Below are 22,395 nucleotides of genomic sequence, written 5' to 3' on the forward strand. Positions count from 1 at the left end.
GAATATATGAAGCAAAAAGAAAACCCAGTGAACTCATCATCATGCCACTCTTCTGGCCTTGAACTCCCTAGCTAGTCTGCCTTCTCCTTTCCATCTTTTAGAGCTTCTTATATAATACCCAGAATTTTTGGTTGTACTTAGTGGGAGGAATAAAGTACTTCTCATCTTCTTAGAAGTGGGAATCTCGAAACAATTTCATGTCTGCATATGTACTCTTTGATATGTTGATTAAATATTGATTTTAAGTATGATTCTTTTACTAGAAAAAACATTTGAAAACAAAGAAGGAAAGGAATTCTACCATAGCAAGCCACCAAAATGCCAGAGAAGGACAAGAGGTAAATCTTCATTAATCTAGTTATTAAAGTTTTTTTAAATGAATGAAAGAGAATGGCAAGTTATTTTCTCTTATACTTCTTATACCCGAATTTTCCCCCAGGAGAAGTTAAAATTTTGTTCATATTATCTACTGTTTATAAAAACACAAAAGATCTTTGACAGATGAGAGGTGGGCCTTATTAAGATGCCATATTTAAATTTCATTTATACTTTTACCTTACTCTAAAAAGTATTTGAGGAAGCTTACAAAGATGCATCCAGGGTAGCAAGAATAAAGAAATTAAAACTAAGAAAAATTAACTGGGAATATAAGGGTATAAAAATAAAAACAGTGATACTGAAACATCAGCTTCTACTATGACAACAGGAAGAGCTCTGCAAACCCATTCACCAGCAAAACTAGTGAAATTATCCACAACAACAACAACAAACAACAACAGATATTTAAAGTCTCTGAAATGGTCTTAAGGTTATACAGCAAATGAAACAAAAATTTATTCAAGAAAGTCTACTAAAATTCATTAAAAACTGTGAGAGCCTGTGGTATTTCAATCAAGACTGCCTCTTCCTCTACCCCCACCCGACTCTGCAGCTCGGTAAGACAGAAACTCCACACTAGTGTAGACAAGAAAAAATTAGGGCTCCCTCTCCCCAGAGCTACCAAAGGGCTATCCCAGGAGGGGCAGGATATCAGTATGTCTTATTCTTCTCCCTGCTGTCTGTTGCTAACTCAGGTGAGTGCGGACAAGAGATGGGGGCTCCCTTCCTCTCCCAGTCCCCGTACATGAGACAGAGGCTCTACTTCAGGTGCTCCACCACTGAGCATTCTTGGGCTCTGCTTGCCCTTATCTTAGTTTGTAAAATGATGGTTCCACACTGGGAGAGGCAAATGGAGGAAACCTAAGTCTACTGCCTCCCCTCCACCTACAGTTCATCTCCTAAAGCAGGGTATCACTTGGAGGGAAGAGTGCCATTTCCTCCATCCCCAGCTCATAAGCCATAGCTTATAAATTTTGCCCTGATGAAAAACTAGGTCACAAAACAGATAGCTCCTAATCTTTTCCAGAAAAAGAGAAGTTAAGCTTAAGGACAGTCTCAAAAGCAGTGCAATTATGGCTTTAAAAAAATTCTGGAGGACAAACATATTACTGGTGGAAGTTATCTTACCAGCAGCAAATCCGTACAGGTCTGCAGCAACATCAATTCTTGCCTTCCACTCCTGCCCTAAAACTTGCCTCAGTCTCTTTTTCTGCCTTATGCCCCTGAGTCAAATCTTAAAACGTTCACATACCAGTTAAACTCGGCCATTTTGTTTCTTAATGCGCATGCTTGAGCTCACTCCTGAGATCTCATCAGGAAGCGGCTGATCACCAGTCTCAGGTGTTTCCTATCTGTAGAAAGACTGCCTTTCCCTGCTGCTGGCTGCAACCAATTATTATTTTAGAGAGACAGTTAACAACCGCCTGACCATCACCTGATGCCTGACATTCCTGGTGGGGTTTTGGTGGAGCCCTCTCCTGCCCACTGATGCCTGATTAGCTACCTACTGCAACAACACTGGTAGATTCATTGGAGCTACAAGCTAAACTGAATACTGACTAGTTTTCCAGAGAGAACTGGAGAAAGAGACAGCTAGGAGGAGCCTTACTGGAGTCAGAAAAAATCTTAAACACTGACCTCTGCAACTATCCTTTTGAAGAAGTTTGACTGGATTAGTCTGAAGAGCAATGCTGAATGTGGTCAGGGAAAGAGACAGAGAGCCCTGCCTTAGCACTGTCATCCCAAGTGAATGTGGATATACCTAAGTCTGTACCCCTGAGGACCAACATCAGAGGCTTAGTACTGCAGGGAGCAGAGATGGCTATAAAGGAGTAATGCTCCTTTTCCTCTGCTCTCTCTTCTAGAATTACATTATTTCAGGAATGTAATATGAATAGGAATTAAAATTTTATTTATGGTAAACAAATCCTCTCATTGATACCCCTGTGTTAAGTCATTTGCAGGACCCAATAACCAAAATAGGTTTTTGTTAGGGGATTTTTTTTTAATGTATATATTGCAAGACACATATTTATTTAGTTCTCATAAATATATCCACAGAGTGGTTTTCCTCACGTATCCAAGCTACATTTAATGTAAAATATTATAAATCCCTTTATATTAAATGCTCATGTATTTGCGTCTTTCTTGATTGGAGCTTTTAAAATTGTATGAAATCATTATATTTAATGTTAGATACTTCCAAATGGAAAATAATCTTCATTTGGTCAAATGCTTTGAGAAAGTTGCATACATTCTAAGTGTGCCCATAAGCTAATAGCAGATTGTGGTCACTTACCTTGAAATTCCTACTCCTCTTTCACAAAAAGAGTGAACAATCTCACTTTCACTCAGGTAAATGGCTGAGGGCAACTTAAATTCATGCTCTCGAACTGACTATTTCTTACTTTGTTTGCTTATAAGAAGACATCAATACATCCCTAAAATAATATTGGTAAATTATTTAAAAAATATTTCAGTTAACTTTGTTTCCCACCAAGACACTCTTACTTGTTGATTCTGAAGAATTTCAGCACAAACAATTATATATTACTGTGGTCAGAAATTGTAGCTCATGTACATAAGATCACTGACCTGGTGATATTTTTCTGTAGGATTGAATGTAACAGTTTATTATGGTTCACAGAATCATTTCACTTAAGAGATGGGAGCTAAAAATGACAAGAATTTATCAAATCAAGTCTTACTAATTTTCTTCAGCCTGATTTCACTCCTTGTCTTGCTAGTGATTGCATAATATCACTACTTTTAAATTTGTGTAATTTTTTCTAGAATGTTTCTTCCTTTCTTCAATAATCAAATTTTGATTTTTACAGTTTTCTCCCATTTTCATACTGATTTTGCCCATTTTTTTGCTGCCAATCAATTATATATATAAAGAGGTGGGTTTGAGCTTTTAACTCCATTTCATAGTCTACTTTTATTGTGGGTTGTTTTTGTTTTTGTTTTGTTTTTGAGAGGGAGTCTAGCTCTGTCGCCCAGGCTGGAGTGCAGTGGCACCATGTCAGCTCACTGCAACCTCTGCCTCCCGGGTTTAAGCAATTCTCCTGCCTCAGCCTTCCAAGTAGCTGGGATTACAGGTGACTGCCACCACTCCCCACTAATTTTTTTTTTTTTCAGTAGAGGCGGGGTTTCACCATGTTGGCCAGGCTTGTCTCGAACTCCTGACATCAAGTGATCTGCCCGCCTCGGCCTCCCTAAGTACTGGGATTACAGATGTGCACCGTGCCCAGCCTCATCTTTTTATACATAAGCACAGTTTTGCAATCTGTTTATATATTTTACATAATTTTATATCTTTTCACCCATTTCACACTTTTATCTTCCCATGTTTGTTGTTCTAATTTAAATAAGTGAGATTATAAGAATACCATTTTTTTGTCTCTTTCTCATTATAAATACATTCTATGTGATGTGGAAAATTTTTAAGCCCCCTTTACTGCCAAAATATAGTATCAATATTTTCTTCTACTCATTGATGCAGGAGAAAAGTAGTGTAGGGAAAAATATTAGAAGATTCTGATTTATAAGATAATTTTGGTCATTCTAAACCTGTAAGGATGAAATGAGAAATATTTGTTAAAAATGCACAATACCATAAATCATATAGGAAATATACCCCATTTCATGTTGATAAAATAGCATTGTTTTCTTTGATTCTACATTCCATTAGGTTTATGATAGAGGGCATTTGCTGCAAAGACACAAACAATCAAATTCTGATGTGAAAGGTAATATTCTGCTTCTACCTTCTCATAAACAATTAATTCATTTACTCAACTAAGAATTTTTGGTGCCACAACTTTGAGGTTGCCACTGTGCTTGGTGCTAGGGATATTAAATGTATATGATACCATTTCTTCCCTGCAGGACCTCATCATTTAATCACGAAAGAAACAACAACAATCCAAGTGCAGTGTCATAGACACAATGCCAGTAGTCTGTTCAGGGTTCCCAGGGAGCAGAGAGAAAGGAGTGGTCAATTACATTGGAGAATAGAGAGGTCCACGTATTTGAGGGCTATCCCTAAGGTTTTGAAAGGCTTGCCCCCAAAGGGAAAGGCATTTATGTTTTAAAACCCATCTTTTCCCTCTCATTTTGTAATTTAATAGAAGATGAGCCCAGGAGAGAAATTAATTCATAGACTGTTCATTGGCTTCTACTGCAACCTGCTAAGTCTGATGTGAATCTTTAACTGACTCTCTAGCATCTCTGTTTTTCTTTTTTTTCTTAATTCTGTCATTTTATCTTTAGTTGAGGTCCTTTGGCAGGGGGAATCATATAATTTAAGCAATATTTTGATTTTATCTAAAATACCTAATTTTTTATGTGTGTGTGTGTATATATATATATATATATTAATTTATTGTACATTTTTATCTACCTATTTCCCAAAAGGATTCGAGGTAACCTAATTACACACACACACACACACACACACTCATATATCCATTTAGTTTATGATGTAGCAAAATAATTAAAAATATAAGTGGAGATAAGAACCTAAGAACCATGCCTAGGAAAGGGAAGAATACTATTATAATTAAAATAGTCAATTCACTTAAACTTTATTTTTTCTGATAATGGTCAGCTAGGCATATTCAGCGGCTTTTTATAAGTAACTTTTATGTATTCTTTTGTTAACATTTTAATGTCAAAAATTAAAAATAAAGATAAGCAAAAGAAAGTAAACATTACATTTTAGAATATTTATTTTAAATGCGTTCCTATATTTATCCACATACACACCATGTTAATGAATCACATAATCATCGCATTATTTTGCAACCTACTTTTTAATTTTAAATTACAGTATATTATAAACCTCTTTATATGTAAATAAATGGTGGCAAAGTATTCCATTCTATTAATTAAGCCACCCCCAGTGTTAAACTTACATTTTGTTTCCAAATTTTTTCCTATTGTAAACAACAATGAAAACTTTATAACTCTCTATTTGTGTGTTTTCTTATTTCTTTATAACAAATTCCTAGAAAAGGAATTGCTGGCCCAAAAGGTATGAACATTTTTAAATGCAACAAAAATTTGTAACATTTGAAGACTGCTTATTTTAATTTCATTGAACTAAACTACTGTCTACAAGTTATTTACTAGCATTTTCCACTTTGAAAAAAGATGAAAAATATGAAATGTAAATGGGCTAGTTATTTTCATGCTACTATGATCTTTATCATCTTCTCTAGATACAAGGCCAAATGAACCAGATGATTATATGGTTGATTATTTCAGAAGACAATTACCTAATCAAGGTTTGGGTGAGTAAAATAGGAACACAGACAGTAATGAGTGGTCCCCTATGATCTGAATGTTATTTTTCTCTCTAGCTCTAGAAATACACAGGGGAAACAGTAGAAATTTAATGTATGTCAATTTGCTTTTAATTTCACCCAGTCAAAACCAAAACAAAAGAATATTCATCTCATTGTCTAATCTTTTCATTCCCATCTCACCAAATCTTAGAGCAGAGAGAAACCTTGAGAATGCTCTAGTTTCACCTTCTGCCCATGACAGGCCCCAGGCTCATCCAACCTCTGGTTGACTACACTTGGTGACAAGTACTTTACTAAATTGCAATATAATTCATTCCATTGCTAAAGAGCTGTAGCATTGAAAAAGTTTATTTTCAATAAACTTTAACAGTAAAAAGTTTAAAATATGTGTCCTTGTAAATTTCATCCACTTCTTTTAATCTGTCCTCTCTAATAACACAAAATAGTGAAGAAACCTTAAAGGTAAATAATTCCAACTGACTCATTTTCCCCAATTCTCCTTGAAATAATGCAATTGTAATACCTTCTCTATTTTTTAAAAAGCTGTCATTTATTTCCCTGAAATTTTCCGTTTCTTTCAACCATCCATAAAACACCGTGATTCAAGTCCCTTTACCATTTTATTTTACTCTTTTTTATTGCTATTCAAGCTTAAATGAAACTGAACACAGTATTGCAGATGTTGTCTAATGAGTGCAAAATATATCTTTATTTTTATTTGCTCCTTTATAGATACTAGTTTTCCATTAATGCAGTTTAAGATTATATTTCTTCTTTTGAAAATTATTCTAAAATCTTGACATATTGGATTTCACATATTCAAACCTTTAACGTTTTATTTTCATAGTGCTACCGCTAAGTTGTATCTCCTCCATTCTCTACTTCTTCACTTATTATTTGGTTCATTGTGCTTGACCTTAAATTTATTCCTGTTAAATTTAAATTTAACCTTCTTAGATTCGGCCTTTCATGAACTATTATGTCATATTGTTATACTATATATATATATGCATGTGTGAATACATATATGTATGTGTATATATACCTATACATAGATACATGTATTTGACCTCTTGTCAAAGCTTCAGACCCTGTAGGTAACTATCTGCTATACATCTCCACACAGATGTCCCACATATCCAAATTCAAATTCATCTAATTCCACACTAAATGCTCTTCCTCACATATTCTCAATAACATTGATGGCAGTACTATCTCCATAACCACTCCAGCTACAAATCTGATTGGTATCCTTTTTTCTCACTTTCACTTCTGTCCCTCATATCCAGTCAGCCACTGAATATGTATGATTTTACCTCAGAATCTCTTTTTCTCTATCTTAACTACCATCATTACCATCATTCTTTTCAGATTCTTATCATCATCCACTTACCAGGAGTTCTGTAGTTTTCTAGTCAGTCTCCCTGCCACCAATATTGTCATTCTAATTACACCCTTCATACTACCATCAAAGTGATTTACCAGAAACACAAATCTGACTATACAACCTCACCACCTAAAAAAGCCTTTTAGTGATTCCCAGTCATCTAACAGGGGTTGGACTGACACTGCCCTAAGACTGGCACTGCCTTTTCTTTAGGCTTTCTCTTTCTCATTTTAATTTCTTTTTACATTTAATTTTAAAATAATTTCAAGAATAGTAAAAAAACTTTCTCTCTCTCTCTATTAATCAATCTATCTTTTTTCCCATTATCCATTCTCTAAGAAAAAGAACATTCTCTTACATTAAAATCAGGAAATTCAACTTGATACAACACTATTTTGTATCGTATATAATTCAGTTTTGCCAAATATCCCAATAGTGTTCTTTAGAGCAAACTTACTATCTAATTCAAGGTGTAATACGGGATCATGAATTGCGTTGAATTATCATATTTCTTTATTCTCTTAATTTGGAACATTGGCTCAGCCTTTCTTTGTCATTCACAACACTGTGATTTTTAAAGATTATTGGCAAGTTGTCTTATAGAATATCTGGTTTTAAAATTTTAGTGAACAAAAGAATTACCAAAAGAGTTTATGTAAATCTCAGCTTCTGACCGAGTAGGTCTTTGATGTCACCCCATAATTTGTATTGTTTATATGGGATTTCAGATAATTCTGGCATTGATGACCTGCAGACCACACTTTGCAAGTTACCACTATGGGGGCCACAGTGAAAATCGGTTGGAGGCCAAGCAGTTGGGGCCCAGCCCATCCAACCTTTTTCATCTTGAATAGCTTTCTTATGTAATTTTCTTTCAATAATGGTCTATTACTCAAAATTTTTTCCTTTATTATTTTTAATTGACATAATAATTGTACCAAACCTGTTTCATCCTGAATAGTTTTCTTATGCAATGTTTCTTTCAATAATGGTCTATAACTCGAAATTTTTTCCTTTTATTATTATTTTTAGTTGATGTAATAATTGTACATATGGGGTACAGTGTGATATTTTGATACATGTATACAATGTATAATGATCAAATTGAGGTAATTAGCATCACCTCAAACAGTTATCATTTCTTTGTGTTTGGTACATTCAAAATCTGCTCTCCTAGCTATTTGAAAATACACAATAAATTGTTAATTATACTCACCCTATAGTTCTATGGAACACTAGTCCCTATTCCTCATATGTAGCTGTAATTAGTATCTGTTAAGCAACCTTCGACTATCCTTTCCACCCCTCTATCCTTCTCTGCTTCTATTAACCACTATTCTATACTCTCTACTTCTATGAGATCAACATTTTAAGCTTCTACATATGAATGAGAACATGCAGTATTTATCTTCCTGTGGCTGGCTTATTTCACTTAACATAATGTCCTCCAAGCTCATCACTGTTGCCACAGATGACAGAATTTTGTTCTTTTTTATGGTTAAATACTATTCCATTGTGTATATATACCATATTTTCTTTATCATTTCATCTGTTGATGGACACTTAGGTTGATTCCATATCTTGGCTGTTGTGAATAGTGCTGCAATGACCATGAGAGTGCAGATATCTCTTTGACATACTGATTTCCTTCCTTTTGGATATATACCCAGTAGTGGGATTGCTGTATCATATGGTAGTTCTGTTTTTAGTTTTCTGGGTAACCTCCATATTATTCTCCATAATGACTGCACAAATTTGCATTCCCACCAAAAGTGTGCAGGGATTCCCTTTTCTCTACATCCTCTCCAATACTTGTTATCTTTTATCTTTTTGATAATAGCTATTCTAACAGATATGAGACCATATCTCCTTGTGGTTTTAATTTGCATATCTCTGATGATTAGTGCTGTTGAGCATTGTTCCATATACCTGTTGGCCATTTGTATGTCTTCTTTTTCAGAGATGTCTATTCGGCTCATTTGCCCATTTTTAAAGTAGGTTATTTTTGTTTGTTTATTTTTGCTATTGAGGTAATTCCCTTATATATTCTGGATATTAATCCCTTGTCAGATTGCAAATGTTTTCTCCCATTCTGCAGGTTATCTCTTGATTATCTGTTGATTGTTTCCTTTGCTGTGCAAAAGATTTTCAGTTTGATAGAATTCCATTTGCCTATATTTGCTTTAGTTGCCTGGGCTTTTGAGGTCTTCTCCATAAAATCTTTCATCAGACCAATGTCCTGAAGCATTTCCTTTGTGTTTTCTTCTGGTAGTTTCATAGTTTGGGGTCCTACATTTAAGTTCTTAGTCCATTTTGAATTGACCTTTTTTATGGTGAGAGATAGGAGTCCAGTTTCATTTTTCTGTGTATTGATATCTAGCTCTCCTGGCACAGTTTATTGAAGAGATTATCATTCCCCTATGAATGTTCTTGGCACCTTTGTCAAATACCAGTTGTCTGTAAATAAGTAGATTTATTTTGGGGTTCTCTGTTCTGTCTCATTAGTCTACATATCTGTTTTTATGTTTTTAACCATTCTGGTTTGATTACTATTGCCTTCATTTTGAAGTCTGGTAGTGTGATGCCTCCAGCTTTATTCCTTTTGCTCAGGATTTGCTTTTGCTATTTGGGGTCTTCTGTGGTTCTGCACAAATTTTAGGATTGTTTTTTCCATTTCTGTGAAGAATGTTATTGGTATTTTGATAGGGAATGCATTGAATGAACAGATAACTTTGGATAGTATGGACATTTTCACAATATTAAGTCTTCTAATCCATGAACATGAGATGTCTATTTGTATCCTCCTCAATTTTTTTCATCAGTGTTGTATAGTTTTCCTTGTAGAGATATTTCACCTCTTTGGCTAAATTTATTCCTACATATTATTTTTTGTAGCTATTGTAAATGGGATTGTTTTCTTGATTCCTTGTTTTGATGGTTGATTCTTGGGGTATAGAAATACCACTGATCTTTGTATGCTGGTTTTGTATCCAACTTTACTAAATTTATCAGTTCTAGGAGTATTTGATAGAGCCTTTAGGGTTTTCTGTATATAAGATCATGTCATCTGCAAACAGGGACAATTTGACTTCCTTCTTTCCAATTTGGATGCCCTTTATTTCTTTCTCTTGCCTGTTTGCTTTGGCCAGAACTTTCATTACTATGTTGAACAAAAGTAAGCATCATTATCTTGTCCCACATCTTAGGGGAAAAGCTTTCAACTTTTCCTCATTCAGCATGATATTGGGTGCGGGTTTGTCTTGTATGGCCTTTACTGTGTTGAGGTACATTCCTCCCATACCTTATTTGGTGAGAGTTTTTGTCACAAAAAGATGTTGAATTTTATCAAATGCTTTTTCTGCATATATTGAGATGATCATAGGGTTTTTGTCCTCCATCCTGTTGATGTGATGTATCACATTTATTAATGTATCACATTTATTAATATGTGTATATTGATTCATCCTTGCATCCCTCGGATGAATCCCACTTGATCATGGTGAATAATTTTTTTCAATGTGCTGCTGGGTTTAGGAGATTTGGTTTGTTAGTATTTTTTTGAGGACTTTTACGTCTTTATTTATCAAGAACATAGGCCAATAGGTTTCTTTTGTTGTTGTTGTTGTGTCCTTGTCTGGTTGATACCAGGGTAATATTGGTCACACAGAATAAGTTTGGAAGAATTTCCTCATCTTCAATTTTCTAAAAGAGTTTGAGAAGAACTGGTATTTGTTCTCCTTTAAATGTTTGGTAGAATTCTACAGTGATGTAATCAAGTCCTGGGGTTTTCTTCAATGGAAGACTTTTTATTACAGATTCAATCATTACTCATAATTGGTCTGTTTGGGTTTTATATTTCTTTTTTGCTTAATCTTAGTAGATTGTACATGTCTAGAAATTTATTCATTTCTGCTAAGTTTTCTAATTTGTTGGAGTACAGTTGTTTGTAATGGTCTCCAGTGATCCTTGTATTTCCGTGTTATCAGTTGTAACGTCTTTTTCATTCTGATTTTATTTGGGTCTTTTCTTTTTTTCTCTTGGTTATTCTAGCTAATGTTTTGTTGATTTTATCTTTCAAAAAAACCCAACTTTTCATTTCATTGATCTTTTATAATTTTTAATCTCAATTTCATATATTCTGTTCTGATCTTTATTATTTCTTTCCTTCTACTAATTTTTGGTTTGGTTTGTTCCTGCTTTTCTAGTTCCTTGTGTTACATAATTAGGTTGTTTATTTGAAATCTTTCTACTTTTTGGATATAGGCATTTATTGCTATAAACTTTCCTCTTAGTGCTGCTGTTGCTATATCCTATAGGTTTTGGTATGTTGTGTTTCTATTTACATTGGTTTCAATACATTTTTTAATTTCCTTTTTACTGTCTTCAGTAGTTATTCAGAAGTATGTTGTCTAATTTCCATGTAACTATACAATTTTGAAAGTTCTTCTTGTTATTGACTTCTAGTTTCATTCCTTTGTGGTCAGAAAAGATACTTGATATTATTTCGGTTATTTTAAATTTCTTGAAAATTATTTTGTTCCCTAATGTAAGTCTTAGAGGATGTTCCATGTGCTGATGGAAGGAATGTGTATTCTGCACCTGTTGGATGAAATGTTCTTAAATGTTTATTAGGTTCATTTGTTCTAAAGTGCAGTTTAAGTTCAATGTTTCTTTTTTATTTTCTGACTAGATGATCTGTCCAGTGATGACAGTGATGTGTTAAAGTCCTCTTTGATATTATTATATCAAATTCTATCTCTCCCTTTAGATCTAATAATATTTGCTTTATGTTTCTGGGTGCTCCAGTGTGGGGTGCATATGTATTCACAATCATTATATCTTCTTATTGAGTTGATCCTTTATCCTTATAAACTTCTTTGTCTCTTGTTTACAGTTTTTGACTTAAAGTCTGTTTTATCTGATATAAGTATAGATACTTCTGCTCACTTTTGGTTTCTGTTTGTGTGGAATATTTTTTCCATCCCTTCAGTTCAGCCTAAATGTGTCTTTATGGTGAAATAAGTTTCCTGTAGGCAGCATATAGTTGGTTTTTAAAATCCATTCAGTCTATATCTTTTAAGTGGGGAATTTAATTCACTTACATTTAAGGTTTTTATTAATAGGTGAGGACATACTCCTATATTTTGTTGTTTTCTGGTTGTTTTGTACATCCATTGATCCTTTCCTTCTCTCTTATTGTTTATCATTGTCATTTAATGGTTTTCTATACTGATAAGGTTTAATTCTTTTCTCTCTTTTGTGTATCTGTTCTACCAGTGAGTTTTATACTTTTATATGTTTTAATGATAGTGATTATTATCTTTTTCCTTCCAAATGTAGTATTCCCTAGATTATTTCTTGTAAGACCAGTCTAGTGGTGATAAATTACTTCAGTTTTTGCTTGTCTATGACAGACTTTATTTATCTGAAGGATAGCTTTGCTGGGTCTCATATTCTTGACTGGCAATTTTTTTTCATTCTGCACTTTGAATTTATCATCCCATTCTCTTCTAGCCTGTAAAGTTTCTGCAAAGAAATCTGCTGTTAGTCTAATGTTGATTCCCTTGTGTGTGACTTGATGCTTTTCTCTTGCTGTTTTTAGAATTCTTTGTTCTTGACTTTTGACAATATGACTGTAATGTGCCTTGGTGAGGACCTTTTTCCAGTTGAGTCTATTTGGGAAACTTTGAGTTTCCTGGATCTGGATCTCATATGTCTCCCCGGACTTGGGAAGTTTTCAGCTATTATTTCAAGAAATTGGTTTTCTACACCTTTCCCTTCTCTTCTCCTTCTCTAACTCCCATGATATGAATATTTGTTTGCTTAATGGTGTCCCATATGTCTTGCAGGTTTTCTTCACTGTTTTTCATTCTTTTTTTTCCCTCTTACTGAGTATTTCAGACTACCTGTCTTTAAGTTCAGAGATTCTTTCTTCTGCTTAAGTCTGCCATCAAAGCTCTTTATTGTAATTTTTATTTCATTCATTGAATGTTTCAGCTGATATTTCTTTTTTATTATATCTATTTATGTTGAATTTCTTATTCACATTATGAACTGTTTTCCTAATTTCACTGAATTATCTGTCTGTATTTTCTTGTATCTCATTGAGTTTCCTCAATTTCTCATTGAATTCTTTTTCCAGCAATTTGTTGATTTCCTTTTCATGGGAGTCTGTTATTAGAAAGCTATTATGGCTCTTTAGTGGTGTCATATTTCCTTGCTTTTTAGTGTTGCTTGTGTCCCTGCATTGATGCCTGTGCATCTGGTGGAATGATTGTCCCTTCCAAACTTTCCAGAGTGGCTCTTGTAGGGAGACTTTCACCTACAGTTGGGTTTCTGTGTGCCATTTGGGAAGGATGTGCTGACTTGTTTCTGGATAGGTGCAGTGGTATAGTCTCCATGAAGTTTTGTCTGTATTCAACATAAGCAATAACTGTGGTTGCCTCAGTGGTATAGGCTGCAGAGGTTTGTGGCAGCAGCAGCAAAGGTTGTTCATCTCTTCACTGTTAAGGGCTTTTGAGGTCTTCCTATTTTTGTTTTCCCCATACTGGGAAGACTTAGCTGAAGAGATCCCTCTTGTTGTCAAGACTGACACAACCTACAAGCAGCTGCAGTGGTGTGGGGTTCCAGGTGCAGGTGCTTGGAGTGGTTGTGGGACCAGGGTCTTAGACTCAAGGACTCATGAAACTATTGTGGTACCTGGGTCTTCCAGTGCATGTTCACTCTCTATGGCAGAGTTGGATGTAGGTTCCCCCACAGAGCCAGGATCTGTGAATCTGAGGCATCCCATGGGGCCAGGTTGTAGCTGTAATTCTACTCCTAAGCTGGACTCAGCACTGGCCTGACTCTGGGGAGGAAGGAGCGCTCTGGAAGTTTGGGCCCAGCAGGCAGGATATGGCTGCAATTCAGGAACCTGAGGCAATAGGACTCAGTGATAACCCAGATTCCAGTGGATGAAGCACTGTGTAGTAGTGACTTTAGACCCTGGAATAGTGAGGGTCAGTATATCACAGACTCTGTGAGGCCAGGTGCATTGGCAGCAAGTACCCCAGTGTGGTGAACTACAGCTGTCATCTGGGCCCTAGAGGGCCCAGCAGAGCAATGACTCCATTTTCCAGGGAGGGGGTATCTCAGCAGCTCAGACTCTAAGGGGCTAGTTCAACTCTAGGGAAACAGAATACTCTAGTTGTTTGGCCTGTAGGGTGGGGCGTTTCAGCTCAGCCATTGCTATTTCCTTGGGACACAGGGTACTACGTTGGCTCAGTCCTGGGATGCACAGCTGCTCAGCTCAGCCAGGGCACTGATCCTCCAAGGGGAAATGTACTGCTACAGCTCAGGGCTGGGGGCTGTGACTATTCTGGGTGGCCCAGGCACCATTTCCCTGGGATACAGGGCACGACTCCAGCTTAGGTACTGGGGTACGTGACCACTCTGAGTGACCAAGGCACCATTTCCTGGGATACAGAGTACTGCTTTAAGTTAGGCACTGGGGAGGCATGACTACACTGAGCAGCCAAGGTACTGTTTTCCCAGGAGGTAGGGTACCACCTAAGCTCCACCCTAAGGGTGAAAGGGGAGGGAGAGTGTAACAGCTTCAGTTGAGTTTCAGAGAGCTCAGTTTGAGGATGTTGGACCACCAGCCCTGGGGTGTTTCCATAGCAGCCTAGTCTCAGGGATGAAGGGGAGCTATAGCTACTCACCCCTGGTGCAAGACATACTTCTGCTGTAGTTCCAGTTCCAAGATGACAGCTCCTTCTCTGGGGGGAGCACAGCTAGTGGAGTCCAGGCAGCTCCTTCAGCTGTGAGGAAGGACTGTGCCTGTAAGGAATGCAGGGACCCCAGTGGTGAAGTCAATAGGTGTCTAATGTGTTGATGGAGGTTACTGGGATCCTCTTGCTTTCTCTTCCTTGCTGTAGGAAAAAGTTCCTCCTGATTCCCAGCTGACCATGGTTGGAGGATGGGGTGGTGGAGTCCTGGTGTTTCCTTCCATTTTCCATATGGCCTTCCCTAGTTTCTGCACTCACCAGGGTTTCTGTTACTCCTCTCATGCACTCTGGTGCTCTCCCTTAGTTATTTTCCTTAAAACATATAGTTGCCCCTCAGTATATGTGGGGGATTTGTTCCAGGACCCCCATGTATACCAAAATCTACACATACTCAAGTCCCACAGTCAGCCCTGTACCCACATTTTCAAAAAATTGACGCTTGATGTACATGGGTTTCACATCCTTTGAATACAGTATTTTTGATCATGTTTGGTTGAAAAATATCTGTGTATAAGTGGATCCACATAGTTCAAACCTGTGTTGTTCACAGGTCAAGTGTAATTGTTTATTCATTGTTCTTTTTGAGGGCTGTGAACTAGGGTCTTCTAGTTAGCCATCTTGCTGACATTACTCTGAGAAATAAAAAATTTTTTGACAATTTCTAGCTGCAGCATAGAAACCAAGTTCTCTAACGTGACATGAAAGACTTCCAGTGATCCTCTGACCCTGACATTTACAAAGATGATCCTGTTGCCTCAGCAAATATCAGTCTTCTCACCTCCTTGCTTCTGCTCATACTGACTTCACTGCCTGAAATATACTTCTCCCTCTCTTAAACTAGACTAGCTACTCATCATTTAAGGCATAAGCACCAAGGTTTAATAAGATTCAAACAGTTCCTTAAAATAAGAGTGAGATGGATTGAGTCACAGTTATGCACAAGTTGGTCTGCTGGCTCAGAGAAGGGAATCTAATCCACCTGGAAATCTGCAAGAATGATTTCTTAAAGAATTTAATCTTTAAATCATGATGTAGTCTTAACTGAGAAGTTAGGCATTTAGGGTGGAGAGGAAAATCACTTCCTTGACTTCTTAAAAGACTATTGTCAATGGTTCTGTGACCTTATATGTAAATGCTTTCCTTACTTGTAATGTAATATATCTGGGATGGAGAGAACTCATTCAGAGCCTTATGATTTCTCTCATCTCTTCCAATATTTATTCTCCTCTTTCCAGTTAGAGGAAAACTCTGTTTAATAGAAAGAGAAAAGTAACTTATGAGCTGAGGAACTCTGCTCTTTGTCATCCATAAATATTACAAAATAATTCCAGAAGTATAAATCTGAACATTCATTGGTATATTTTTATTCTGAATATAGCTACATAAAATTTTGTTGTCAACATTTTTTTCAAATCTTGGTTTATTTGAGGTTTAATCATCCTGAAACTATTCTATGGTTTATCCACTCTCTTATATTCAACCTTTGTTACATAATCTTTCCATTGTTGTTTATGTTCTTTTAAAAATCTGATGTTTCTCTGCTCCCCAGAAGTCCCAACTTGTAATAGTAAGTGGTTGTGCTAGACACTTGGGTACAATGGTAAATAAAATATAGCAGAGTGGGTGACAAGTAAATAGACATAGTAATATGAAACAAATGCTAATTATTGTGTTATGGGGTTACATCAGAGTTGTTTGTGGGTAGGAGCAAATCGGAAAAGGTTTCTCAGAAAAGGTAATTGTTAAGATTTCAGGGGCCAAATAAATCGAACTTTTTTTTTAACCAACTTCTATATCTATTAAGAATTAGAATGAAAAAGTAAGAGAAAATACTAGCAAACCAAAAGGAATTATACACAATGACCAAATAGGATTTATCCCAGAAATGCAAGGTTAGTTTAGCATACGAAATTATGAAAATTAAACAATATAATATACCATGTTAATAGAATATAAAGAAAAAGGCACATGGTCATCTCAATAGATGCAGAAAAAGTATCTGGCAAAATCCAACATTCTTTCATGATTAAAAAAGAGACACTCAACAAATTAGGAAAGATAGAATCTTCCTCTACTAAAAAAAAAAAAGCCATCTTCAAAAATCCTGCAGCTAATGTCATAGTTGGTAGTGCAAGACTAAATGCTTTTCTCCCTGAGACCTGGAACAAGACAGGGATATTCACTCTCAACACTTCTATTCAACATTATAATAAAGGCTTCAGCCGGGCAATAAGGCAAGAAAAAGAAAAGGCATCCAAATTAGAAAGAAAAAAGCGAAGCCATTTCTATTTGTAGGATATATGTTCTTGTATATAGAAAATCCGAAGGAACACACACACACACATACACACGCCACACTATTAGCACTAATAAATGAGTTCAACAAGGTTGCAGGATAAAAGATCAATAGGCAAAAATCAGTTGTAATGAATGAACTGTATGGTATGTGAATTACATCTCAAAAACCTGTTATAAAAATCAATTGTATCTCTATACACTAGCAATGAACATTTAAAAAATGAAATTAAGAAAACAATTCCATTTACATTAGCATCAAAAAGAACAAAATACTTAGGAATAAATTTTACAAAAGAAGTACAAGACTTATAAACTGAAAACTACAAAAAACACAGTTGAACTGTATTAAAGAAGCTTTAAATAAATGGCAAGATAACTCTGGTCATGGATCAGAAGATTTAATATTGCTAGATGGCAATACTCCTCAAATTGATAGATTCAGTGCAATCCCTATCAAAATGTCAGCTACCTTTTGTGCAGAAACTAACAAACCAAATCTGAAATTTATATGGAAATACAAGGGACCCAGAATAACCAAAGCAATTTTGATAAAGAACAATGTTTAAGGATTCCTGATTTCAAAACTGACTACCAAGCTATAGTACTTGAGACTGTGTGGTACTGGCCTAAGGGTAAACATATAGATAAATGAAATAGGATTGAAAATATGTAAATAAGCCTTTATATATATTTCAATTGATTTTTCAACAAAGATGCCAGGACAATTGGATGGGGAAAAAAAATAGTCTTTTCAGCAAATGGTACTGGGACAACTGGATATCCACATGCAAAAGAATGAAGTTGGCCGTGTTCCTTATACCATACACTAAAAATAATAAAAAATGGATCACAGAAACAAATGTAGGAGTTAAAACTACTCTTAGAAGAAAATATAGACTTACTATTTAAACAGATAATAAGGGGCCTTCTCGTTTTAGCTGCAACATGAATAATGCTTGAAAGTCAACATTCCTGTCCTTACAACAACAAAAAAGCTGAACAAACTAAAAATCAGCAACTTATTGGATCCATCAGAGAACTGAGACTGACAAGTAAACTACTACCCTGAAATCTGAAGAGACAGACGAATCCAGGGAGTCACTGCTGAGATCTGCTTGTCTGAGGCAGAAGCTGCTAGAATCATAAACTGGTAGGAACACTTAAACAGTGATTTTAACAAATTGCCAGAGGCTGAGTGCGCACTAGCTTGAAAGTGAGAAACTCCTGGTGGCCATAGTCTTGTCTGGAGCTTCATTTTTGTGGACTTTATCTTCAGGAATCCCACCAGGTTCTCATAGAGCCAAGAAAGACCTCTTAGTTGCTCTGGAAAGGGGAGAAGAAGAGTAAACATTGTGAAATACACCCAGAGCATTCTCCGTAACAAGGGCCTACTCTCTTAGGGTGTTAACTCTAAAAGGAGAAAATCAATAGGTTAGAGACAAATGAAGCATTTATTCAGAATAGGAATTGCAACCTGGGTAGTAGTCAGAGACCATACCACCCAAGAGGAGCAAGAGGCCTTACATTTATAGGAATTTATTCAGATTACATAAGTTGTTTGTCAGATTTTTCATTGGTTTACCAAACAAAGAAGGCTTTAATCATTAGCAGAATGGTGCATTTGCATCAGTTGGCAAGGAAAAATTATATACAGAATCCCTTAAAGACTGGGATCAGTTTCCTTGTATTGTTGAGAGCACAGATGTTTGCAAAGGAACTTGGTTTTCATAGTTCCCTTGTTGGTCTCACAGTTCATCAGCAGTTCAACATGGAGTAAGTAGCCCAAGATAGAGTCACTCATGTTAAGCCTGGAACTCTGCTAAGTTCACAAGGTGAACAGTCTTTACCAGAACCTTATCCTATTTTCGGGGAGGGATATTTCTGCAACTCCAGCCTCCTCTAGTCTTCCTGTCTTACTGGAGGGTTGGAGGAAGAAAAGCTAAGAAACACTTATTAAGGTCATAGCCCAGGAACACAGGCCCACTTAGACTGAGATTTAAAAATAAGTTTATAGGATACTTCTCTCCCCCATACCTTACCACCACACCAACATGACTCCAGTATAATAACAGTGGTTTACAGCTGATAAAGCAGCAAGAAAGACAGATTCTATCTGATAAGTCGTTCTTCGGAAATCCTAAAGACAACAGGAGAGACAAAAACAAATATCCTAGAGGAATTCCAAGCCTTTGATACTAGTGGCTACAGCAAACATTAAACAGTCCAATTCCTTGTCAGATTAATATAAAACCCCATAGTAAAGGCCTATTAACTTCAGTTTTTGTTACCCACTGTCCTGTGACCAACAAAAGATTTTAAAGCATTTTAAAAGGCAAGAAAATACAAAAGCCATATGTTATCTTTGCTTTCAGTTCCCCAAAATAGAAAATGGAAGCAACACTGTTTTTTGTGCTAATTGGATACATCATAGATTACCCACCATTCAAAGTCACTGTCACTTTTTTTCCCCTTGACTGCTGATGTTGGCAACCATGATTTTTGCTGCTCACAATAATGGATCATCCAGGGGAGCATCACTCTGAGTGGACGGGGGGACTGAAGTGCAACTTAAGTGTGTTGCAATCTGGAGTGCTAACAATTCATCTTTGGGCAGGACGCAGTGGCTCACGCCTGTAATCCCAGCACTTTGGGAGGCTGAGGCAGGCAGATCACCTGAGGTCAGGAGTTCAAGATCAGCCTGGCCAACATGGTGAAACCCTGTCTCTACTAAAACTACAAAAATCAGCTGGGTGTAGTTCCACATACCTGTAGTCTCACCTACTTGGGAAACTGAGGCAGGAGAATTGCTTGAACCTGGGAGGCGGAGGTTGCAGTGAGCTGAGATCATGCCACTGCACTCCAGGCTGGGTGACAGAGACAGACTCTCTCTCAAAAAAAAAAAAATTAATCTTTGACTTTACCTGTGAGTTAACTGTTTTGCTTACATTGAGATAGCACTAACTTAATTTCAGTGTTGTGTATATTGGGATCATGTTTCCTAAGAGTTCAGACAATGAAAAGAGAATGAGTATAATACCAATGCCAGCATGGCCCAAATGTCACCAAAAAAGAAAAAGAGGAAAGAAAGAAAGAAAGAGAGAGAGAGACGGACAGACAGACAGAGAAGGAAGGAAGGGAGGGAGGGAGGAAGGAAGGAAAGAAAGAAAGCGATATATATGGCTATTCTTTTAATGACTGGTGGAAGAACATATACAACTAGGAAGATACCCAAAATAGAACATCACCAAAAAAGAAAAAGAGGGAAGAAAGAAAGAGAAGAAAGAAAGAAAGAAAGAAAGAAAGAAAAAGGAAAGAAGGAAGGACATACATGGCTATTCTTTTAATGACTGGTGGAAGAACATATACAACTAGGAAGATACGCAAAATAGAGCATATGACAAAATATGCAGAAAAGAATTTGGGATTGTGCATTATAAAGGAAAGGATGTGAAAGCACATATGAAGACTGAATCTCAGGAGTCCTGGAAGAGACAAGCAAGTACTTCTAAATCAATTGAAAGTGTTTTTATGACCCAAGAAGATACCAATGCTCAGTTGAACATAATAACTGGTGAATTCGCTTGGGCATACCACCCAAATGAATGCTTATCACATCAACAAATGAATGCTTATCACATCATTCATTCCCTTGATTGCTTGATGAAACAAAGTAAAATTACATTTCCTGGTTCAAAGGTTATGACTAAAATATCCCGTCGGTCAACAAAGGGAAAATTTTGTAAAAGATGTGTTGGCCTCTTAAAGGGTAGAGCTCATTTTGTCAGATCTTACCAACAATAATGTTTTCTACAGTGTATCAAGTGATACACTGAATCATGGCAACAAAAGAAAAAATCCCCATGGCTTTTAGGTACTTTGATTTGAAAAGTGAGGTTTCAAATAATCTTGATTTTTATGAATATTTTAATGAAACCAAAGAAAACATAAAACCAAATATTGCTAGCTAATATTTTGTCCAAATACTAACTAGACTTTGTTCATCAATCTGCATTATTGGCAATGAAAATGTAAATTTTGGCATGTTTCATTCAGTCTGTGAACTTCTTATCAAAGAAAATGAAAAGATCTTACCCACTAAATGTCTTCCATACGTTGTACTGTGAAGGGTATGATTTGCTAGCCTGTGACATTGAGGCTTTTGTAATAAAAGTTTGGGGTCACTTTTTAATTTCCTGAAAACATACAGAAGCACTGAATGAGACTTCTGACTTTATGGAAATGGAAGAAGATATCCTCCTTAGACATGTACCTGAGTTATTTGATATTATATGTAGGTTGTGACAAAGACGTGTATGGTAAAAAATGACATTTGGGAAGAAATAAGACTGACTCAGAACTCAAAAATATGTCACCAGAAAGGAGCATACAAGTTTAACAGTACTAAAATTATAATTTATTTGTAATCTATGCTCAGTTTAAGTTCAGATTACCTCAGTGCTTTAAAAACATTTTCCCTGAGAAAGAGAAGTTTAACTTATAATGACATTCAATGTGCTTTAGATAATCTATCTATAAACAGGATATTTTAGATATGGAGACCCTACATGATGAATTTATAGATGCAAAGGGCCTAAATGACAAACAGCTAGTCTACCAAAATAGGTCTACAGATACAAAGTGAGTGGACAGTTTTGAAAAGCTGGAAACCAATTCCTACAAGTCTAAATACCTGCCGTTGCTAATAAGTAAAGTCTAAATCCAGTCATCCCTTTGTATCATGGAGGATTGTTTCCAGGATCTCCTACAGATACCAAAATCTGCATATGCTCAAGTCCTGCTGTAAAATGGCATAGTGTTTGCATATAACCTATGCATATCCTCCAGTATGCTTTAAGTCATCTCTAGATTACTTATAATACCTGATACAATGTGAATGCTATGTAAAAAGTTGTAAGACTATATTGTTTAGGGAATGATGACAAGGAAAAAAGTCTGCACGTGTTTGGTACAGATGCATTTTTTTCCTAAATATTTTCCTTCCTCAGTTGGTTAAATCCACGGATGTGGAGCCCACACAAACAATGCCAACTGTATTCCATGCTGAAAACATTTTTGTTGACAGGATATCTAACTTGATGTCATTGCATTGGAATGATACCAGGAGCAGTGTAATGTGGGCTTGATAAGAGCAGATCTGAAAGTCAAAGGGAATTTCGCATTTAAGTGAGAATACACTGTTTAATCACTACATCAAAGAAAGATATCTCAAAGGCTGCAGGCAGTTCAGAGAAGT

The 22,395-nt window shown here is 36.1% G+C and overlaps 2 protein-coding genes across 19 annotated transcripts in view; one reads left to right on the top strand and one right to left on the bottom strand.

Annotated features, from left to right (window-relative positions):
• AGBL3 (AGBL carboxypeptidase 3) overlaps positions 1-22,395 on the top strand; it is a 148,859-nt gene that overhangs the window by 89,460 nt on the left and 37,004 nt on the right. For all 18 annotated transcript variants that reach the window (XM_016958178.3, XM_016958179.3, XM_063815607.1 and 15 more), the window contains 3 exons: positions 264-338; positions 4,073-4,130; positions 5,604-5,675. In XM_016958178.3, coding sequence (XP_016813667.3) covers positions 264-338; positions 4,073-4,130; positions 5,604-5,675 — 205 coding nt within the window. The remainder of the gene's footprint in view (positions 1-263; positions 339-4,072; positions 4,131-5,603; positions 5,676-22,395) is intronic.
• CYREN (cell cycle regulator of NHEJ) overlaps positions 17,261-22,395 on the bottom strand; it is a 77,044-nt gene continuing 71,909 nt past the window's right edge. The window contains exon 4 of the transcript XR_010159008.1: positions 17,261-18,464. The gene's annotated coding sequence lies outside the window, so the exon portion shown is untranslated. The remainder of the gene's footprint in view (positions 18,465-22,395) is intronic.

The sequence above is a fragment of the Pan troglodytes genome, chromosome 6 (genome assembly GCF_028858775.2).
Source record: "Pan troglodytes isolate AG18354 chromosome 6, NHGRI_mPanTro3-v2.0_pri, whole genome shotgun sequence".
NCBI lineage: Eukaryota > Metazoa > Chordata > Mammalia > Primates > Hominidae > Pan > Pan troglodytes.